Here is a 16,205-nt window from a genome sequence, read left to right as displayed (position 1 = left end):
GAAGCTCTGACCCAGTTTGAGGCGTCCACAGAGCAGCTATCTGCAGTGTGGGTCCCAGGCCCACCAAGGAAACAAAGTCACAAGTGGACACACCTACAGCATTGTTCAGACATGACTGCAGGGCCCAGGATGAGCTGAGGCACATCCCCTGGGTCCTTGGCAAGACACTGTGTGGTTAGAGGCTCCAGAGAATGCCAGTCCCAGCCATAGGAGGCCTACAGTCTCTGGATTCTGGCAGGAGCAGCCCTGGCACAACTCATAAGCTTGCCTTTAGACAATGATGGTTGACCACATTGAAGAAGAACATTGGGCCAATGGATCTTTGCTCTATTGAGCAGTGCTGCTCTCAAGGTCTCTTGTTTTAGCTTTTTTTCCACAGAAAACAAGCCAGGCATTTCCAAAACTGATTACAAGGAATAAAAAAAAATCCACAGGGAAATTAATAGGTATTGGTATTGCTCACCTCAAAAACATTTGCAACCATTTAGTTCAGGAGCCCACCTTGCTTCAGACTACTTTGTCTTTGAGGTTTGCAAGTGTCAGAGATGCAGGGGTTTGATATCCTATGGAAACCCAGCTAAACTTGATGAACACAAACTTTAGAAAACTACACTTCCCACATGTTTTTTGCAAATTTGTTCAGTCCTTCAAATCATCATAAGACAATCCGCAGCTCTCACACCCATCAGAAGGTTCCTGCCTTTTTCCCACACAGCAACACAGCCAACATCTAGGCTGGAACATGATTAGCCATTCAGTCCCTTCTACAAACACAGGGCTGGGAAGAAATATGAGAGATTTCCTCAGCATGTACTGCGAGGGAAAGAAGGAGATAGAAACAATAAAATTCAAATTTAAATTTGAATTAGAAATTGAATTAGAATTAAATAGAACAGAACAGAATTAAAATGGAAGACACCTACAAAGATCATCTAAATCCAATTCCCTGATCATTTCAGGGCTGACCAAAAATTAAAGCACGATATTATTAATGCATGGTGCATTGACCTGTTCTAGTGTTTCACCATCCTCTCTATAAAGAAATGTTTCATCACGTCAACTCTAAACCTCCTCTAATGGATGTTCTTTGAGCCATTCCCACACATCCTGTCACTGGACACTAGGGAAAGGAGATCAGCAGCTCACTCTTCATGCTCCCTCCTCATGAAGCTGTAGAGAGCAATGAGGTCACTGCTTAGCCTCTTTTCTCCAAACTAGGTAAGCTCAAAGTCCTTAGCTGCTCCTCACAGGGTTTGAAAACCTGCTATGATAGAGTGACTGCAATGGTCCACAAGGGAAAACTGACTGTTGTCCTCTACCTGGTTTTGTGTGAAGGCCTTTGACAATGGCCCACATGACATCCTTATCTCACAACTTGAGAGACATGGATCTGAACGGTGAATTTGAAGGTTGGATAAGGAATTGGCTGGATGCCAGCTGGTCAAGGAATGTGATTCTCCACCTTCACTCTGTTCTCAAGGAGACCTGGGATAATGCTACTAGCTCTTGGGTCCTCAGGACAAGATGTGGACCTGTTGGAGTATGTCCACAAAATGATCAGAGGAGTGGAACACCTCGTCTAAGACAAGCTGAGAGAGCTGGGGTTGTTCATCCTGGGGAAAAGGTGGCTCCAGGAAGATCTTATTGTGGTCTTTCAGCACTAAAAGTGTTTTACAGAAAAGGAGAGTGACCCTTTATACATTTAGATAAAGATACGACATAGGGGGATGTTTTAAAATTAAATTTAAAAATTAAAAGAAAGATCAGAATTAAAGATTTTTTAAATTAAAAGAAAGATGTAGGTTAGATGTTTGGGAGAAATACTTTGTTCAGAAAGTAGTGAAGCAATAGCACAGGTTGGCCAGGAAAGCTGTGGATACCCCATCCCTGGAAGGGTTAAAGGCCAAGTTGGATGGGGCCCTAAGCAATCTGGTCTTATGGGTGGCAACCCTGTCCATGGCAGAGTGATTGGAAATAGATTGTATTGAATGTTGCTTCCACCCCAAGACGTTCTATAATTCAGGTTAAAGAATCACACATATATTACACTGACATTTTAAAAGAGTCTTCATAATTGTCATTTCTCTTTCTCCAGATCTAGCTTCTCTCTGCAATGAACAGTGTTGGTCACTCATTGCTTGGTCACAGAAGAAAAAGGCAGTGGCAGAGTCAGTGTGATTCTCAGTCAGATGTTAGCAGAGGAGCAGAAATAAGGGCATTAAATGTTGGGATAAGTCCCAGATTTGTGTTTGTTTCTGGTGTGGTATGATATGGCATGGCATGGCAGGAAATATCAGCAGGGAAGTTACCTATTTATTTCAAGAAATGTTCTTACATTAGCAAATAACTAGCTGGATAGAATACACCTACAGTTCTATAAAAAACCACCACGTCACAGGGTCTCAGCAACTATAATATTCCAGACAGAAGCATTGTGAATGATTTATGAAAAAACATAGATTAATCAGCCCCTTCAGGTGACAAAATCAGCATTTTAATGCTTGTATTAGCATAATTTTTAAATATTTCAAACACCAATCTTCAGGAGCACAGTAGCTACAAACAGTGGTGATTGCAGATGTTCAATATTTCTATGAGATAAGAGAAAGGGACAGAGGATCACCTTATCAACATGTACTTTTCCCTGCCTACCCCACCACACAGCACAGCCCCGAAATCAAGAAGACAAAGCAAAAGTCCCCCCAGCTGCCAGATCAGTTCACAGGGAAAACTTGTTAGGGAGCACAGAATCAAGCACTTCTGACACTGCTGTACTTTAAGAAGTGGACTGGAAGAAGAGGGACACAAAAGGCAAGAAAGAATTTCTGCTTTGCGCCTTTCTCCCTTTATGCTGAACACAGTTCAGATACAGCCAGGAGCTAGGCCAAGATATTTGGTATGGCTATATCATACTCCATCAGTCAGCTGGAATCATTTTATGTTGCTATTTTAATTTAAGACAGAAGTTGAGTCTGTTTTTCTTTTCATATTTAATCTGTTAGCTAAGACTTAGCTTTCCCTTTTCCAAAAGCTCATTTAGAATGCAGCTTATTCCACACTTCATTTTGGTTGTACTTCACCTAAATATATTTTAATGGCTGAACTCTTCTCAAAGACTATGTAAGAAGGGAGAATCTTTTTGGACTGTGAATGCCTGAATTTTAATTGAAATGGAGGAAGAAGCTTTGTACCTGTTCTACATGAAAAGCCCAGAAACTTTAGAACTCGAACTTCCCACAGAATGGTTTCTAGTATCAGCAAATGTTCAACTGCATTCTATGAATACTATCTGTTGAGCGAGTAAAATGAAACACTTTTCAAGAAAGAGAAATAAGATACCTTGACAGCTTCCTAAACTGCTACATAAGAGAATTAAATTGTAAATTCTATTTCTCTATAAAAAAATGTAGCTGAACAAACTCCTAACCATTAGTCCTTTAGTTCTTCCTGTTTGGCAAATCTTCACTTCAGCTCCTCTGGATGGAGAAGACTGTATTCAAAGAGTACTTCACAAAATACTTTTCTACATGCCCCTTCATGGAGCATGAAAAGCAGATGCTCACTTGCTTATACCTTTCAATATTGTATTATTGGCTCTTACAATACATGTAGTGTGTGAAGGGAACAAGTGAGGTTTATCTCATCTGGAAGCTTCCCTTTATTTCCTTCGAAAAGATGGGTTTTTTTTCTGAGACAATGAACAACCTCTGGTTCTCAGCAGCTCTGAAAACCAGGTCACAGGCATCTCATTTTTCCTATCTCTTTCAGAAACAAGGCTTAACTAGAAATTCAGAAACTATAATTCTTAACCTTGCAGCTTTCATCTCTTACTTAGGGCTTTCATTCCCTCCCTCTAGGCACTCTGTTCATCTCTCCAACACCATCACTTCACTCCACACATGTTATTTTCCTCCAGTTCTTAGTCCCCACCATTCTCTCTTCACTCTCTTATCTGACAGTTTCCAAGAAGATGTCTGTTTTCCAGATTATCCCTATGACTACAGTTAGTGCCTCTCCTTCCTACTCCCAGCCAATCCTCTCTCTTTCCAGTCCACAGGGAAGCCTGTCTAGATACTTGGCAAACAAAACTCACACTGAACAGCAGAGTAACCAATTGTTCCCTACCAGCCCTTTCAGCCTAGCAGTGCCATTCAACAAAGTATCTACCCTTGTAAGAAGTACCATAAAGATTTTATGACAAATATGCTATGAATTCAGATGCTTGCCTCTGCAAGCATATTTATCTAAAATCATGTGGTGTACAGCTGTTTTTTGCTGGCAACACATTTAAAATGCATGGAGTATTCAATGATTAAACTGAATTATATTGTTCTTTTTAGCTTATAGAAGGCTGTTTCTTTCTCTTTTAAAATCTGCCATCCTTCTTCATGTGTTTTTCATATTTACTTGCAAGGATTTTTTGTTTAAACAATTTTTTGCACTAAACAACATCAACTCATATTTTAATATATTGATACACAATATTATTGGAGTTTGTTAGAAACTGCAAATGTAATTATCTTTCTGCTATAAACAGTAACACTCGTGTTCAGTGATGAACTCAATTTTGAATTCTCAGGGATTGGAATAAATTCAGTAGGACTATCTGCTGTGTCACACTAGTAGCCTAGTTATCCACAGGTTCAACCACCCTTGAAGCCGGAGAGCGGAACAGCCCAAAACTCTATGTTCTTTTCTATCAAAGCAGTTTTTAAGATGGCAAAGGCCAAGATCTGCAAACATAATTACTGGCTTAAAGGCAGCAGCCAAACAAGATGCTGTAGGAAACCAAGCCCACTTTGAGAATCTCCCAAAGGTGGGTGGAGTTGAAGATCTTCTTTTCCCCCAAGATACTTAGACTGACACTTCTCTGCTTTGACTCAATTTCTAAATCCATTTAACTGTTAAAAGTTTGAAAGTTAAACAGTTATGCATTTCTCCAAACCTGAAGACTATCTCAAGATTTTTTAATGTGTGGTAGGTTTGTATACTACACAGTTGTATGAGTGAATGACTGCTAATAATTTTTTAAGCACCATCTTACATAAAAAAACCCCAAAGTTTAATTCATGCCACAATGATTTGTTTGCTCAACAATACTCCAGGTTCTTTTACCTTTTGAGGAGATCTTTTTACCCCAGTTTCTACCTCTCATAAGTCTTAGAGTCTTACAGAATAAGAAAGGGCACATGCAGCTGCCTTGAACTGCTTTACATGTGTATCTTGGTACCATTTACAAGTTGATCTGTAAAAACCCATGAAAGATTAGGACAAATTGAATTAACTGCTGTCCCTTCTTTTTTTTTTAAATACCATCATCATAAATTTGTACATTTGAGGATGCAAAACAGAAGGATATTGAACATGACAGTGAATAAAAATAAAATATCGATAAAATTTAATCAGACTGATACTTCAGTAGTTTGAATAGAAAATTAAACCGGTATGGTCGTTAAATTTAGGAAATTTCCACTCCTTATCTTCATTCACTTCACTGAGATTAACCAAATGTGAGTACACAGATTTGGCTAATAGTTCAAGACAAGGACAGAAATACATCCATCCTCAGAAAAGGTCAGCAGGAGGCTCTATTTTATTTCTTTTATTGCAACTGTCTCCTTTGGCTGAATGTTGATAAAGGAAATATCTTCTTCCCAGACATAAACTTCAGTACAGTCTTTGGCAAAGATAGTCTTCCTGCAAAGACTGCATTTCCCCTAAACTGTATAAGGAACATTTAACAAAAAAGGTTTGTGAAATAAGCAGAGACTTTAAGAATTGGTATCACGACACATGAGAACATACTGGCTTCTCTTTAAATAGGAAGAACATTAAATAGTCTCTCTCTTTCTCGGTCATCTCTGATTTGTCCCTCAATTTTAATCATACTCTGCATCAGAAGTTTCTCAGCCAGGCCAGTTGACCAACTGCAAGTGTAGGTTCAGCTCACCAAAAGCATGAAACTACCTCTCATTGTATCAATAGGGTGCTACCAATGCACACTGATTTCAAAGTCATGATTCTGTCATGAAAAAATAACTTCCATCACAGCATATACCAATATGCAACTTCACAAAACCAGCAGATGAAAATTGCGTCCTCATTTACTTTTATCCTGCTTCAAAAACACAGAGATTATTTATTGTTTCCATATTTGGAAGATAAGACTCGCGCCTTTTATAACTTAGAATTACTCAAATGTGTTATAGTTAATAACTACAGTTATTATAGTTAAACGTTGCAATACCCCTTAATGTATATTCTCTAAAAGAGATTGAAATGCTATTAATGGTTTTGGTAAAATAAACATTCTTCCCTACTTAAGCTTTGAACAATGAGTGAAAACCAGGAAGTGACAATAAGGAGCTAAAACTGAGAAATCATCTTGAAAATTAAAATAAATGGAAACTTTCTAACTTATTCCGCTTCTCCAGCTTTCATAGCAATCATTTCATAAATTATCGCAGAATACCATATCATGAAAGCAAAAATGCCCCCTATAATAATATCATATCCATCCAGGGTTTTTCCCTCTTTTCTGGAAGAACACTTATGCAAGTGAGAATTATAAGAATGGTTGGAATAAGCTACCTCATGGGCAGGTGCGGGGCAAGCAACAATTGAACTGGAGCACTGACAGAACACCACACTCTTGGCTGGATCTTTCCATAGCAAAAAACTTAGCTATAATGTCTGAATTTCACTCATCAGCCACTTTCTTTTTTTCACCCATTTCTCTTTCTCCTGCCAGTGTTTCCCTTTGAATGCAATGGGGCTTTATGCAGGGGCTGTTCAGAACACAATATAAATCTTAATTGCATTCATTCAAACATTGAATGAAACAAGAATAGAGTCAATTTTAAATCCCTAACCAGTAGTAGAAATGGGTACAAAAATCTTCCAGTATTGGAAACTCTGACTGCCTATTACAAAGTCTTTCTTTCAAGGTATGGGATTATTCTTTTCTGATTAATTTATGGTTTTCTTCTTTTCTACTCTACAAGCTTATCATTGCATTGCTTAGCAGCTTATCCTGGTGCCTTGGAATGTAATTTCATGCTATATTCCATGTTGGAAAACCCAGGTTGGTTTTCGGGTTTTTTGGTTTGGTTTTTGTTTCTGTAACTCCCCCAAAAATAATTAGTTAGAAAGCATTTTGGAGTGCATATCATGCAGAATTATTTGGTTAATCAAATTTACATTTTATCTGTAAATGTGCAGCAGTTTTACACATTCCTTGCTTTTTAGTAATGTGTTGCTGAGAAAACCATCTTTGAAATCTTTCCTCCAACAGTATCTATGGGGAGAGTCATTAGCTGGTTCAAGACCACAGGCCTTGTTTCTCAGGAAAGAGCTCTTCAAGAAAAGGGTTTGTGGCTCTTGAACTTCAGATTTGGCTCTACCTATAATACTTAATTGACTGTGTGATATTTGATAAAATTTAGTATTAAAGGGTTTGTGCCCCAAGGCACACTCACATACCAGTCTGGCTTGGAGCCACAGCCAAAGTTTATTTTACACCATTTGTAGATTCTGCCCCCTTGATCAACAACTGATTTTCCTGAACTTAATTATTTCCAAGTCTTGATTCATACTACTATTGCAATTGAGCCTCTAGACTTTTGACAATTGAATGCTAATCAGATGTTTTCCACCAAAATGCATTCCAGCAGCTGGACCACAGATCAGAATTCTGCAAGACTACAGCCAGTTCTATTCTTACAGTATATCTTTTTTGCAAAAATATGTTCAGGGTGAAAAATTTAATAAACTATACCATTTGATTGAATATAACATTGCTGAATCCAAAGACCAGAAATACACCATGTTCACCCTAAGACAGCAATCAACAATTTCTCAGTTCAAACAATATATACATCGGGAATAAAACTTCCAGAAATTCTAAAATCACAGAAGTGCTAGCATCTATATTTACAAATGGAAGGAGATATATAAATGTTACAATACTCTGACAAGTAAAAGATTTTTTTTTTACTCCTTAAGTATCTTTTAATAGCAACAAGTATAACCAGTAGTGATGAGGCAGTGAAGTAAACAGAAGCTACTGTCCACTCTTACATAAATATATATGGTGGCCATTGTTGTGTCTTTAAAATAAGGGAAAAAAAAGTAGAAAATATAAAGCTTCAATGCAAATTCAAAACGTGAAAACAAAGAAAGTAAATCCATAAGATTAAAAAAAGCATTCAAAGAATTCACTTGATAAACTAGCTGCAGGGAAGCTTGGGTGTAAAAAAAAACTTAGAAAACAAACCTCTTTATACATTGCTGCACTACAATTAAACCACTACACACAGATGTGATGCTGTTAGCATAGTACAGTGATCTCTAAACAAATAGAAGTTGTTACTACATAATGTCTAACTTCTTTGAAGTATTTTTCACCTATAGATATCTAAAAGGCTCAAAGCACAACAGTAATAGTTTTTCCAAATATTGTGATAAAGCTATTTCAATAGCTATTCTGACACAGCATAATTAAAATAATGCTGTTTTTTAAATCTTTCAGGCCTTTGAGTTATTTTACATGTTTTCATTACAAAGAGGAAAATTAGCAGTGGCTTACCTGTGGAGATGAGGGATTAAAACTGACATTGATTACAGATTCTGTGTGTCTCCCCAGTTTACATAAAAAAGTGCTTGAACGCATTTCATACACGTAAGCCTAAAAAACAATGAGTTGATATTTTCAGTATTAAAAAAATAACCACATTCTTGAAGCATTAAATTATAGTGTAGGAACACTAAATATACAGCCTACAAAGAAGTTAGAAAATTTTAATCATTGGCGTTATCTAACTTAGGAAAGTATTGGATTTCACTTTAAAGAAAGGATTTAAATTCCAAAGAACATAATTTAAAATATATATATTTTAAAGGGTATTTTTTTACCTGCTTCTTGAAGTACACCTAAAGTTTATTTATTTACTAGGGAAATAGTGCATTTTTCTTTCTAAATATTTTTTTAGTTAATTTAAACATTTACTAAATTATCCCAAATTATAGAAATCAATTCTAAGATATTGATGACTTTCATATCTGTTTAGCTCTTGTATTGCCCAGAGCGTATCCTTGGAAGGCCTGTTTATAAATTCCTACTTTATTCCTTTAACTCTGTCTTGCCTCAGTTCCAGGTTAGCCTCGTTAGGCTTCAGTTCCCTCTAATGGAAGGAGGAACAAAGTAGAGGCAAAGTCAATGACAGCAAAAATCAAGAGTACAAAATGCTCTGATTCACAAAGAAACATGCTCCATCTTTTAACCAAGAGAACATCCCACAGAGAGGCATGGTTAGTGAAATTGAAATTTTTCCATCATAATCTAGTGGCTTAGAGAACTTTGCCACAATTTTCCAGTAAAAATTAGTTTTTCATTCCAGGTCCTCAGTTTAATTTGGGAAGGACCATGTTCATTTTTGGCTTAATCTTTATGTGCCTGTTCCACTCTGTAAAATAGATGTGATAATATTTTGTTATTTTTTTGAAAAAAAAACCTCTAAAGTTTGTTAAACCCAGGTATTCTGGTAATTTATTCTCTTCCACACCATTTCTAAATCAACCATTTGGCTCATACCTTTCTTTCAAAAATGCTGTGAAGCAGTCATGCGGTTTAATTATAATCTAGCGAGAGTATTTGGTGCTGTAGTCACACTTCTCAGCCTAAAAAGCATTCAAACCCTTACCTCCCACCTTTCAAGAGATAATTCTTAGCCCTGAACTAGAGATTAAGCTGGGATGCAGCACTTTTCCAAATTGTCACATTGTCGCAGATTCATTGGATCAGAGGAAAGTCATGACAAACAGCTACTGGTAGAAGCCCACCTGTAGCTAACCACTGAAGCATTGGAGGACATGGGAAATACCAGATATGGGAAAGCACTTTCCTCTGACCTTTACCACAGTCTCTATGCTCCTGTTGAACAGCTGCTAGGCAAAACACACAGAATGTGGCAGGGAATACAGCCTGCCCATTGCACGTCACTCTTACAAACCTATCCTAATGGAACTGCTACTAAATGCCTTTCCAATACCGTATTCCTAGCCCCAAAATCCTAAATATTTAGGTGTTATGGTTCAACAGAAAAAGGGGCAGAATCTCTAGCTACAAGCAAGAATAGTTTATTGAGTTGTGGCAGCTATCATCTCTTCCAATAACTGAAAGGAAAAGGAATAGTAATTTTCTGAGTAATTTTGACATGCAAGACAATAAAATCTGATTAAAAGAAAAACATCATCATATAAAAGTGGATAAAACCAGCTTCTGTTTAAGTAGCTTTAACCATAGATATTTAAACTAGCCTGTGACAGTCTAAATTCTGAGAATAAATGTTAACTTGGTTAAAGATTGAAAGTACATTTACTTTAAACTTCAAAAGTTTAAAAACAAAAATAAAACATAACCTCCAAAGAGAATTGCATTTTAACAGAACTAGCACTCATAAGAAGTGGAATAACTCCAGTATAAACATTCTTCTGCTATAGTCAGCCATCATTTTAGTTTTGCTGTATTTTCTGATGTCATCCAAATGGTTTTTCTATTCTATACTTACTAGATTATTTTAATATAGTCTTCTCTAAAGGAAAAAAGAAAATAACAGAAACTGAATTATAAATTATACCATTAACACTAGCCACAGAAGAATAAAAAAGCTTGAAAATGTGAAATCAATGACAGAGGAAGAACAGACTTTCATCAAACCAAATGTAATGAAAAAGAAAACAAAGCAGTCTAGGAAGCACTCAGAAATACCCAAAATGCATATGTGCATATAATGTTTTAGACTTTAGCCAAAGTCAACCCCCTTTTTTCATATTAAGACGAATTTTGTCTAATAAAAATACTGATTCAGTAGATATTGGTATTTCCTTTCCAATTCTTGCTGAGGGTCAGCCAAAAGTAAAAAATAATTTACCTGTACCAATAGCTTCCAAAGAAGTTTCCTGGACCCATAACCACATACTTACTTGTATTTCCTTTCACTAGACATTTGAAGAACGTTTGGAGTAGTCAGTTTTCAGTAACCCAGACTGTGACAGTGTATTTAGCACCTTACAAGTATACACAAGCTTCTGCTTTCTTCCCTAGACTTGTACCAAAAGACAGGGAAGAAGGGCAAAAGCCTTTCCTTGAGTGGAGGAATTTGTATCCAAATGGAAAATTACTTAATTCTACTGCATTGGTAGACAGAGTGTGCTAGATAAATTGACGCTTTATCTGCAGAGTTTCACTGTAAATTCTTTCCTCTGTTTTCTCACTAACTTCAAAGGAAACTTGTTCCCATCAGTTCCTACTGCCCCCTAGTCCAACCCATGGCCATAAACATTTGTGTGAAACTACTTACACTCTTACAGCCTCTGGGGACAGGAGAGAGAGAAGCAAATCATAAACACTTGACTAATAACAGAAGAATTCTCCTTGTTATCAGCTTTTGCACAGGGATCAGAAAAGCAACACCAGTTTCAAGGAAAACCCTTTGCTGCTGCTGTGGCTTTAAGCTGAAGCATGTATTTTACAAACAGATCACAGGAAAAGAACACAATTAACAAGCAAACAGAAAGACATTGATATCTAAGATACCTAATTTGGCCTTAAACAAATAGAGATGTTTTCCTCACATGTTTTACATGGATTGGCCAATGTCATCACTTTTCGTTGACTATTTTTCCTAATATTTCAAATGAGCTACAGAAGACAGAAATGTTAGAGGGATAGAGTCCCTTGGTAATCTAACAAGTTTTTATAAAAGATATCTGCAGTTATTAATAAGGCATTATTGGCCATTTGCTTCCATCAGTGCCATCAAACATGATGCATTATCCCACAGTACAAGATATAAGTGTTTGACTTGCACTGCATCACTCCCTATTTATACTGGGGCACATATTCCACTGAACCATGTATTTTTCCTCAATTTCAAGCTAAAAAAGCTCCTGAACTACTTACCCTAAAGAAAAATAACAATTAACCTGAAGCAGGCACCGAGCATGGAAAGTTTCAGCCCAAAATGTTCTTACTTATAAGCAACTGAAAAGAGAATTATGGTGGAAAGTGTTAGACTACCTTAACTATAGGTATTGGCGCCAAATCCACACATAATAAAAAGGATTTCACAAGTATCCTAAGCATTGATGAATGCTCTTCAGTCCCAAGATATCTTATAACTTACCACATGGTAGCATGGAAAGTCTAATCAAGCCTGGCACCAAAATGTTGAGTACAGTACACCCTCTCAGAGTCCGTTTCCTTTCTAATTACACTTCTAGAGACTGTCTTTCTGGTAGTCACAGGAAACTTCCCACTGTAAGATCCCAGTTTCCATATGATTTCCTTTGACATAACTAAAAAATGAGTGACTGAATATTATTAATGCTCTTTATTATTAAAATAGGTAATATTATAAGTATCAGTCATCTCTCAAGATGCAGGGGATATTTTTCAATCTTCTGGCAGTTATAGCTAACACATTTGAATTTTCCTCACTAAAAATAATTACATAAACCATATCTGACTTCCCTCTCTAAGCCACTCTTCTATGAAGCTTCCAAATTGAAATTTTTGCCAATTCAGTTTCTATTTAATTTTCTAATTTTAAGGCCTAATGTATGTGATTGAATTTATTTTAATATCAAATTTATGCAGCACCATGCACCACTGAATTTAGGTTGCCTTTACTTTTGGAAAACATATAGTGTTGCCAGAGTACGGAATTATAAGTTGAAGACTTTATCCTAAGAATTCACGTCTCACTATGAAGCAGCTTGGTTGTATCACACCCATTTTGGCTCTTTTTTGACTGCTGCTAGGATTCTTCTCTGTATCAACAGTACCAATAATTGCTTTTCCTGTTTGTGTGCTCATGTTGACTGACAGCAGTACTGAAAGATTCAGATGCTGCAAAGGACCTTCAACCAATTTTTTGTACCAGATGTACTAATCATACCCAAAATTCAACTACTGTCAAAAATTGAGACTGAGAGATACACAGATAGAAAACACAAACCCTGGGGATATAAAACTATATATATCCACTTTTAGCACCTCACTGCTCTACACATTCCAAAATGAACATTGGGTATTCATATCTACTTCAGCTTCCTGTTTTGCTTATAGTTGAACATGGGGTATCTTTTATAAAATTAATTTTCTTAACCAAAAAGGCTAACTTCTCACATTTCCTCCTATCTCTCAAAAACATCAGCAAAGTTCAACATAACCAATTGTTAGTGTGTTTCAAATTCAGTTTGAAAGAAAAAAAAAAGTTTTTTAGTAGTAGTTGAATAAATAGTAAAATAAGTTAAATAAGTAATACAATACATCAATAGCCACCAAAATCTTCCACCTCTCTCAGCCGCTAATCTAGTTTTGTGGTGGTCAGGTCTGAGGCATAGTAGCCTAGATAAGCAATAGCCTGAACAGACCAAAATGCACAAAAAAATAATTAATGTGCTCATACTCACATAACTCTATGGTTCATAAAATAACCAGCAAAGGCCAAGATTTTCAGTCATCTTCAAAGATACATCCAAAGAGACAGTGAAGTAACAGCATATCCAAAGTCATGACTGTATGATCAAGAAAGCAATATTTCTCTGTCCACTTCTATGAAAAGAGGCCTAAAAGCCAACTACACTACCAAGGAATCCAAAAAACTCAAGTTCAAGACTAAAACAAAATTGTGTTTCTCTTTGGAAAGGGGTAGATTTTCTCCATCTACAGCTGACAGTGAGGCTGTCACAGTCTGTCATTCATTCTCTGCTATGGATTTTGTTTTGCCAAGCAATTTCAGTCCTGCCTTCTCCACAGTAACATTACTAATGCTGTTTTCTCCAGATGTTTCCTGTTAAAGCCTATCTTAATTAAACAGTATGGACACATAAGATAAAACCTGAGTAATATATTACTGGAATACCAATCACACTGAAAACCAAAATACTTCAGATAGTTGCTACCACTGCTTCATATAAAATATTCTGTTCTTCAAGCCCTCTAGTATGAAGTGTAGACCAAGACAACAAATACAATAGCAATATCATACACTTCTAAAAGTAATTTTCCAGTAAAGAAAATATCCTCATGTTTTCTCCAAATAAATTATTAAAGCATACTTTATCATATATCAAATATACCTAATTTAAACAAATTATTAAAGCATACTTTATCACATATCAAATATACCTAATTTAAACCACAGTGATGCCTCCAACATATCCTCCCAAGAGATATGGAACAAAGCATTCTAGACTATTAACTAGTCCTATCTCTTCCATTTACATACAACTATGTCAGAATATCTTTGCCAGCTCCCTCATTTGTAGTTTTTTACCTAACATTATTAGTACCTAAAAAGTTCTAAGGAAGTGGGCTATAAAAAGGGGAAAAATTGACCACACAACTTTATCATTCACATATGGGGTTTCCTGAGGTGTTTCTTCTTTGGTATCTTTTGGTATCATTTTATGCCATTTTTAACCTAATCGGAAGCAGTTTTTAAATTTATCACACACAGACAAACAAGGACGGAAATATTTCATATAAATAGCTGACCACAACAGTAACAAACTGAGACAGGCCCCATCTAAACTCTTAGACAAGAGGAGAGAAGAAAGATACCATTGCTAATCTCTGCTTTATAAATTAGAACTGACAGACTAAGTGAATAATAATATATTTATGGGGGTTGAGAAATACAATCTTCTTGGCAATGATTACATTAGGAAGTAGTGCAGTGCAAGAAGGGTAGATGTACAGAACAAAAGAATGCAGGCAGCCCAACTCCCAAATGTATTTTTCTGGTAGTAAAACATTACAGTATATTGCTCAGCAGCGCTGATATTTTATTTGGAATATCAATCTCTGTAGCTACTTAAACAAAGGTGTCAACTATAAACAAATTCTACAGTTTGTGCTATGCCTGATGCAGAATCTTGTATCTGAATATCACTCAATCTGCAAACAATACCAGGTCTGGATTTGCATCCAGCCACCACTCACAGGTTTGCAAAACTCTTTGGATTTGCCCCCAGACCAGCATCACTTTCCAGCATCACTTGCATAATGAGAACATACTCTAAAACAAATTTTGCATGAAGGTTAATATTCAGAGGCTCACAAGTGGTTATTAGACTGATGCTATGTACAAGAATCAAATTGCTTTATCCTGTCTCCTGCTACTCCTTCCAATGATGCTGCCTTATGGGCTACTGCTTCAAGATTTGGTGCCTTCAGAGTTGGAAGGCACAAATTTAACCTCAGATTTAGAATGTATTTCAAAGACAGTGTTGTAAGCAAAATCCTAGACTTTTTCGAAAAGTATAAAAAATAGGGGAAGAGAATGTCATCCGTTACCCATGTATTTTTTGTTATTCATGCAGCAACCTGCTATGCTGAAAAACTTCTGAGTTTCTGATATGGGTCAATCTGTGTGAACACAGGCTTTGAGATTTGGCACGGACAGAGAGTTTTATATTAGAAAATCCAATTTCAGCACTAGGGTCAAAATGTGCCTCTTAGAGTCTACAGTTCAAAGAGAGCTAGCAAGAATGAGTCTGAAAGCAATTAAAGAGACAAATATTTATTTCTTCATTCCCTACTTCATTTCTGGAAACTTGGAATTTATACAGAGCACCCTAAGGTCTTCAAAGACAAAAATTAAGTGGCTAACTAGACAAAGTAAAACAGCTAACTAGAACTACATGGCACAGAAAGTAAATTAGTTATTTTTAATATAAAAAGTAGCATTTCACACTGTCCAGATATTTCTTGTCTTTTTACACTAAGATTGCTTTAGTCAACAAATTTTTAGGTAAACAGTTTTGTACAGAGTCCAGCAAAATGGAAATCTAAACCCAATTAAGGTATATTAAGGTCCAATGTCCTTGAGAATATTGATAGTAAGAAACCCGAGACTGTCCACTTGTAAAATGGTTAGAAATTACAATATTATGCATATTCAGTTAAGCAAAAGTCAACTAAATTCACTTGTAACGTTAGGCTATTTAGGATGCAGAGAAGATTTGACATTAGAAGTGTTAACATTTTATATTTTCTAGTCACAACTAATTACAGAAAGGACAATCACAGTCCAAAACCAGGATTCTGGTTACCTCCTTTTCAGACTGTCAGGTCCTACACAGGTCTTGGTAAAAGTTCTCTTTAGGAAGTTGGAGTAATCAGTTAGGGAAACACT

General features: G+C 36.3%; 1 protein-coding gene across 4 annotated transcripts in view; it reads right to left on the bottom strand.

The window, feature by feature from the left end:
* The window catches only part of WDR27 (WD repeat domain 27), an 89,184-nt gene that overhangs the window by 32,930 nt on the left and 40,049 nt on the right, over window positions 1–16,205 (bottom strand). Inside the window, exons 23-24 of one of the 4 annotated variants that reach the window (XM_068185140.1) lie at window positions 8,588–8,686; window positions 7,778–7,834 (exon numbers count right to left, since the gene is read on the bottom strand). The exons of 1 other annotated variant lie outside the window; for it this stretch is intronic. In XM_068185140.1, coding sequence (XP_068041241.1) covers window positions 7,778–7,834; window positions 8,588–8,686 — 156 coding nt within the window. Of the gene's footprint in view, window positions 1–7,777; window positions 7,835–8,587; window positions 8,687–9,120; window positions 9,181–16,205 lie in introns of those variants that run through there. 2 more of the 4 variants (XM_068185146.1, XM_068185142.1) reach the window with 2 other exon arrangements.

The sequence above is a fragment of the Anomalospiza imberbis genome, chromosome 3 (assembly GCF_031753505.1).
Source record: "Anomalospiza imberbis isolate Cuckoo-Finch-1a 21T00152 chromosome 3, ASM3175350v1, whole genome shotgun sequence".
Lineage (NCBI taxonomy): Eukaryota > Metazoa > Chordata > Aves > Passeriformes > Viduidae > Anomalospiza > Anomalospiza imberbis.
Note: the sequence above shows the minus strand (reverse complement) of the source record. Positions and strands in the feature narration are given on the sequence as shown.